At 35.7% G+C, this 7,070-nt stretch overlaps 1 protein-coding gene across 15 annotated transcripts; it reads left to right on the top strand.

Moving 5' to 3' along the window:
• Positions 1-500: 500 nt before the first annotated feature.
• Positions 501-6,623, top strand: LOC136209337 (uncharacterized). Of its 15 annotated transcripts, none has more exons than XM_066000780.1 (9): positions 507-731; positions 856-903; positions 3,121-3,341; positions 3,412-3,558; positions 3,759-3,818; positions 4,117-4,243; positions 4,375-4,677; positions 5,748-5,855; positions 5,947-6,623. In XM_066000780.1, exons 6-9 carry the CDS (start codon positions 4,163-4,165, stop codon positions 6,052-6,054), a joined length of 600 nt encoding a protein of 199 aa, XP_065856852.1. In that variant the 5' UTR covers positions 507-731; positions 856-903; positions 3,121-3,341; positions 3,412-3,558; positions 3,759-3,818; positions 4,117-4,162; the 3' UTR covers positions 6,055-6,623. The 15 variants fall into 15 exon arrangements, 9 of the variants coding, with proteins under 9 accessions (XP_065856855.1, XP_065856854.1, XP_065856852.1 ...); XM_066000779.1 differs by having other exon boundaries at positions 3,759-3,999; XM_066000777.1 differs by having other exon boundaries at positions 508-731; positions 3,168-3,341; positions 3,759-4,003; positions 5,947-6,622.
• The last annotated feature ends 447 nt before the right edge of the window (positions 6,624-7,070 follow it).

The following is a 7,070-nucleotide window of genomic DNA, read 5'->3' as shown; positions in this document are numbered from 1 at the left end:
GTCCTGAAGAAGGAATCTGAGGTCACTCAGCTTGACCTCTTCAACCTCGTCACAACGCCTGCTGAGTGCTCTAACTTTCTTATTACACTTTTTGACAAGTGTGTAGAGGTCACTCAGGGCATTAACCATTTCATTTCTGAGCTGGGGTAGTGATATTACCTCATTTGATTGCTCCTCATCCACTACAAGAAAATCGCGAATTACCAACGGAAATTACCGGCGGACTGAAATCCGCTGCTGATTACCAGCGAAATAGCAGCGGAATTGTTTGCGCTACAGATCACCGGCGGATCTGGGGCGGAATTGAAAAATCGTTGGTGAATATTAAGTTCAGCAGCGGATTCGTTGGTATGAATATCGGCCGGTAAAATTACCGGCGGTTAATTTTACATACCGGCGGAATTCCGTCGGTATGAATAATAAAAAAATATTTATTATTATTATTATTATTTTAGAATAATTTATTAATTTTAGATTAGCGGGAATGGGAAATCGTTCTCCCCCCTTTTTTTCATATGCCTTTTCATTTCCATTTCTTTTCGCTCTCAAATGTAATATACAGCTCGCCTCGCCTCTTTCACCAGCCCTTTCGTCTTTCACAAGCCCTTTCCTCTTTCTCTCTCAAACCTAGCCTCTTTCATGGAGAATACAGCAGCTGCCAACCGTTTCATCTTTCTGACTTAAACACCAGCCAACCATTTTTGTTTGTCTCTAGGTTTTTCATTCAACAAGTAATCCCTCACCCCTTTAAATTACTCATTAATAGGAGTGGTATTTTGGGAGTTGTATTTTGTTCCAATTGTGTTCAGTTTGATATTTCTCTTTTTGACCCATTGTTTTTTTTAATGGAAGCAGTGCGACCTAGATTTCTCTACACAAGCCTTGGATTTTGCTTTAATTTAGGTCAGTGAACTTAATTTTGACTGAGTTTTCTTTGATTTTGGATGGATTTAAGGATTTCCCCCTTAATTTGGGATTTAGGGTTTAGAGATTCACATTTAGGATTTCCCCCTCTAATGATGGAACCTCTTTGGATACTATGTTTAACATCAATTTTGCATGATACATTCATTTTCCCTGCTTAAGTAAATCGCTTCTCTTATTCTTTAGTCTTGTAATGGATGTATTGATGTGCTTGAGAATTTCGATAATTTGACTTAGCGTATTATGTTTGAACTTTGTTTGCCACTGTGCATGGTCATCGTATTGCTGTGCAGAATTCCATACAATCTTAGTGGAATCAATAGGCTTTGCTATTTTTTCCCCTTTTATTCCATGATCAGATCCTTTAATTAGAATTATTTCAAGTGCGAAAATGTTGTCCTGCACATTGTTCTTGCTTTAAGAATGATGATTGTTGGGTATGGCTATGACAAGGTTTCTAAGAAATTGAAGGGGTTTAATGAATACTTGCTTGAGGGTAAGGATCCAGTTCATGCTTGGTCAGTCATATGCATAGTGTTTGTTCTTGCTTTTTCAGGTAAAATTATTATATTCATATTCCCTATCTGGATTTGTTTTCCTTTGACTTCCATGTTATTTTGGTTGTGAGGAATAGAAAAGTAGATATTCTTTTTTTGGCATTGTAAGAAGAAGAAACAGAATTCTTCAGTTTTTGCATATTACCACAAAGCAAGGAAGGAGTGCTCTTGGATTTTAAAAGATAAAGCTCCATATTTGAGTAAAGACCAACTTTTCCTGCTAATGAATCAAAACCAATTTGGCCTGATATTTCTTGTATATACACCTATTCCTCCTTTAAGTTCCTTCTTTGCTGAGAATCCATTTTTGATAATTAGACAAACATAACATCTGTCTGATATGCATAATTCCACGTGATATTCCTTATATTGTTATCCTTGTATTGTTATTTTTAATGCAGAAGCATGTAATTAGTTAGTTTAGGGAGATTAATGGGTAACTAACATAGTTATTTTCGTATATAATAATCTGTTTCTATTGAAATTGTATTTTATGATAATTGTGAGCCAAAGTTTTTTTTTCTGCTGGTTTTCTCTGCTATGTAGGAGAAAATTCGGATATTGAAATGTTGTTTAGTAGCAACTAATGGTAGAGCATCTAATTATTTAAGTTAAGCTACATTCTAAGTGTAAAATTGGGTTCAATTGGTTATGTTTTTTTTTTAATTTAGGGACCTCATTGCTTATTTCGGTAGTATAGGGTTCTAATTGACTTTGAGACTTTAGTTTGAGGGTTCAAATGAGTGTTGCCTATAATATATATATACACACAGAGGTTCTGTTTGCCATATATCTACGCGGAAGAAAAAAACGAAGACCGCTTCAAACTATAATCCAAACAGATACTATATATATTCATGGTCATTTAGCTGTGTGCGAATTTGTCAGCTTCTTGCAGCTTATCCATTTGGATTGCCAACTAGATCAGCCATATGATTAGTGTTGAGATTATCATAGGAGATGTTTTTTTATGGAGCTTTTGAATGCTTACTTAGCCTAATAACTAAGATTATCATATGTGTGTATATGACTAGTGCAGGATCTAATTTATGATTGTGTGTATATGAGTTATTCGCATATGTGTTTATTACTAGTGCAGGATCATATGTTTGTATATGAAATTAGTCTTAGCCCACATTCACTACAAGAAAAACGAGAAATACCGGCGGAATAAATTATTCCCCCTTTATTTTTCGTATTCTTACTTTTCTATTTGAACCCTATAGCTCTCACCCCTCTCCTCTTTCTTTCTCTGTCGACCAGTGCCCTAATTTTTTGCATCTGGTGCACTTGTCAAGCAACTAAATGGTGCTGCCTCGTACCCTTTATGCCCCAAAATTGAACATGTTATTCTAGCCACAGCTCCTACACTCACAAACCATTAAAACTAAAGTTAAATCACCAAATATCTGAAAACAAAGATTAATTGTAAGGATTATTAGTTATCTTTAATAGGAATGTACTTGGAACCTGATTTGCAAAGCACAAGCCCTTCAATGCTTATTGGAAGTGGGACTTCTGGCTTTGGGACATATCCACCATTAGGTTTTTTTGGGGCATATTTATCAGTAGACATTTTGGGGGTTTCTAGCTCTGGTTTTGGGACATATTTATCAATAGGCATTTTTGGTGTTTCTAGTTCTGGCTTTCAGACATATGGATCTTCACAATCATATAGGATGTCAGATCATGGATCTTCACAATCTCAAGGTGATAGCCCAGATGAACAAAGCCCTGGATCATCTCAAAGATCTACTAGACAACGGTTACCACCTTTATATCGTCGCATGGTTCTACCTGATTGGTTGATGCAAGGTGTAGATGCTACATTGACTGATCCTGCTAGCTCTTCGGGAGCATGTAAGTATTGGTATTTTCTTAATTTTGCAATTTTTTTTCTTATTTTAATCATTATGAAATATACAATCAGCTCCAGGCCCATCTCCAACTTCAGCAATGAGAGCTTCATCTGCTCCAATTACTCGGGGCCAATCTGCTTCTGCTCCTGCTCCTGCTCCTGCAAACCCAACACCTCCACCTAGTGCCCCATTGCCCTCGGTACAACCAATTCAAAATGGTAAGTTTATGTTTCCTTTTTTAAGGGGATGCTTTTATCTCTGTTTCGTAATGGGGCTGGTTTTCTCTGTTTTTTTATCAGCTCAATTTTCTATTATCTTATTTCTATTTTAGTACTTTTGACTATGTGACTTAGTTTACTGATTATGCTTCATCTTTAATGCTCTATATAAAGTTTATTGATTGTGCTTCTATATCTAGATGAAAGACATAATTTACATCAAGGCCCAGAAAACAATGAAGTAAATGTTGAAGATCAAGGTACCATCATTATTTCTACATCATTGTTTTATGCAATTTTATTCTCTTCTTTTATGCTTAACATTATACAATGAGTCTTTAATAGTTATAAACTTACATATAAAATGATTTGATGCGGGAGTTGGAGATCCGAGAGGAGCAAGGGATGGGGGGAAATTTTTCGTGCGAGTTGATGCGGGAGGCAAGTGAGTGAAATAGACAACAATGGGTTGTTTTGTCCAGTTGCGAGTGTTTGAATCTGATTATGTTGTAATTAGATCAATATGTTAATACAAGTGTTTGATTTTTCACCTTTCAGCTTGCAACCTTCGCATAAAGCATCACAACATATTAAAGATAGTGTTATGATGCATCCCCATCCATTGGGATATTGTTTTAAGACCGTTCCTCCGAATGTTGTACAACTGTACTGGGAAGAGTTTCAAGTATTTATGTCTTCTTTACTTTGTTTATCCCTTATATTCTTTGAGTTTTGTTGTAATATGCTAATATGGATTTTTCTCTTTATTATTACTTAAGTGAGTGCAACTGATTTATGCTTAATTTGTTTATGCAGAAACGCTGCACTTGGGACAACAATAGATACAACAGTAACCAAGTGTACAATGCTTTTATAAAGAGGATTCGAAAGAGATATTCTGATTTTTTTTCTGAGATGCGTTCGAAAAATGTACAACCTAAGTTCTTGAGTGATGATGTATGGAAAGCATGGACTACTGCATGGAACTCTCCAGAGTATAAAAGAAAGTGTATGCAGAATAAAATAAATAGGCGGAAGGGAGATATATCACAGCCTGCTCAAGCCACACATACTGGAGGATCGATCTCACATTCTGAAATTTTGGAGCGGTTGTTAAGAGTATTTCTTTTTCTATTTTAGTTTTGTTTGAATTGTTCACCCATTAGATATGATTATTGAATTGCTGACTTATTCTTTTGAATTGCTCACTATATTGCTGATGTGACAATTAGTTAGCATTTATGTCATGTTTTCTTACCATATTAGCTAGGACATTTCTATCTTGGCAATTAAATGTAATAGGCTTGTTTTTACATTGTTACATTTGAGGCGATTAGGAGGTGGGACTTCCCCGTAACACGCTCTTCATAGCCCGAAGAACGGCCATAATGTTAATTTTCCAAATGTGATAGTTTTGAGGAGTCATTTTGATAGAGATGGACATAACTTTTGATTAGAAGGGGCCAATGGGTTGGAGAAAATAGAGTTGTTAACTGAAAGTGGGTTTGGATTAGATAAATGAGGCAGAAAAGTAGGAAAGTGAAAGAGGTTATAAGTGTTCGGTGGAATTAGAGGTATAGTTGTGCATGGATTTTGGAATTGAAAGTCGTTGGAATAAATACTTTGCACCTGATTCTTAGTACCTATTGCTTTTGAATTCAATTAAATTGCAATTACTAAATGGTATAGTTGTGCATGGATTTTGGTGTTCAGAATGGTACAAGGAGTTAATAATGTACAGAGAATTGTTTGTATTAGGTTGATATATTTCAGAGTCGTTTATAAAGGTCAAGGGATATCTGTCTTACTGTTTGTATTAGGTAGAAACAAATGTTTTATATATCTTTATGACTTTGGGAAAATGAAAATTGTTAATTGCAGGCAGGCAGGCACATCTTCTTTTCTTTATTATCAGTAACCACAAAAGTCATTTTCAGGAATGAGGATAAACTGCAAACATCATCCTGTTCCTGGTTGTCATTGGCATGCTCATTTTATTATTTTTATCTATTCACATAGCTTAGCAAAGAACTATACATTGCATTTATCCTCAAATGTGAATTGGCCTTGTATATATATTGTTTAATCATGTTTAATAATATGCATTATTGCGCAGTTCATCTTTTTCTCATTATGTTTAAGCTTGAAATTAAAATGCAGGTTTTGTCATTCTTTTTAATTTTTTACAGACAAAACTACTTGGTCGTGTACCGACTGCACATGAATTATTTGCATTCACTCACACGAAGCGCCACGACGGTACTTCTTGGTCTGATCCTCGTGCTCAACTTGTCGCGGTAATTAACAAAATTTCATCTTATAAACTTTTTTGAGTTAATTATTTTATAATCAATATGATTTACTAATAAGAAATTCATAAATATTTAGGAAGAATATGTCCGTGCAGTGGCTCTCAGTGCTCAGAGTGAAAGAGACAGAGCAATAGATTTATTAAAGACTTATTATGATGTTGTTGGTGGACACAGTAAAAAGTAGAGACTATATGGATTGGGTGATGTTGCTTGTAGGTACTTCGGGTCAGCTACATCTCAGTGTTCATCTACACCAAACACACCAGGCGCATCCACTTCATCATCATCTTCTGACCCGCATTCTCATTTGCAGTCACAGTTAGATATGTTGCATAAGATAGTGCAAACTCTTGTTGATAGTCAACAGCGACATGGTGAGGGAGTGCAAGAAGAGGATCACGGTTCTCGTTAGCTTCATATTGGTGTCACTCCTCAAATGATTGAGAATGTTATGAAGAAGCAAAATGACATGGAGGTGCAAATGAGAGAGCAGTTAGGATCTTTGCAGAATGTTATAGTGCGGTTTGAGTTGGAGATGGCTGAGATACGTGAGAGCCAAGCACAACATTCATCATCCAATCCGGGTAGATCTATAGATAGAGATGAGCTAGATGAGAATGATTTAACATAGGATGGATGGTTTTATCTAGATATATAGTTTTATCTAAGTCGGACATATATAGTTTTTCCGTATGGTTTATCTCGATTGAATAGTTTTGTCCTAATTACAATGGAATGTTATTTAATTATATATAAATATTTGGTTTGACAAGTTTATTGTTCACTTTTATAATTTATTCCAATGTTTTCTAGTTAGATAAAAAATATAATTGAAAAATAAATAAAATAGTATAATTTTAATTTAATTTAAAATAATTTAGAATTATGATATTTCCGACGGAATCCGCTGGCAAATATCCGTAGGTAATTAATTTTCACCGATGGAAATCCGTTGGAATAAATCGGTCGGTGTCCAAACATACCGACGGAATTCTCCGACCGAAAATGGGACGGAATATATTTCCAGCGGACAGAAACCGTGGTCGGTGTGCCGGAGCAGCGGCCCTTTTTCCAGCGGATTGAGTCCGCTGGAAATCCGTCGGAAATACAAATTTCCGACGGATTTTGGTACCTTACCGACGGAATTTTCCGCTGGTAATTCGCGATTTTCTTGTAGTGATCGTCAGATGCAATGGAGGG

The sequence above is a fragment of the Euphorbia lathyris genome, chromosome 10 (genome assembly GCF_963576675.1).
Source record: "Euphorbia lathyris chromosome 10, ddEupLath1.1, whole genome shotgun sequence".
In the NCBI taxonomy this organism is placed as follows: Eukaryota; Viridiplantae; Streptophyta; class Magnoliopsida; order Malpighiales; family Euphorbiaceae; genus Euphorbia; species Euphorbia lathyris.
Note: the sequence above shows the minus strand (reverse complement) of the source record. Positions and strands in the feature narration are given on the sequence as shown.

Excerpts from the sequence above, each read along its gene's own strand:
- LOC136209337 (XM_066000780.1), top strand. The coding sequence starts at position 4,163 with ATGATGCATCCCCATCCATTGGGATATTGTTTTAAGACCGTTCCTCCG. Across the intron at positions 4,678-5,747 it reads TTTTGGAGCGGTTGTTAAGA|ACAAAACTACTTGGTCGTGT; the intron begins GTATTTCTTTTT and ends AATTTTTTACAG. Across the intron at positions 5,856-5,946 it reads CTCGTGCTCAACTTGTCGCG|GAAGAATATGTCCGTGCAGT; the intron begins GTAATTAACAAA and ends ATAAATATTTAG.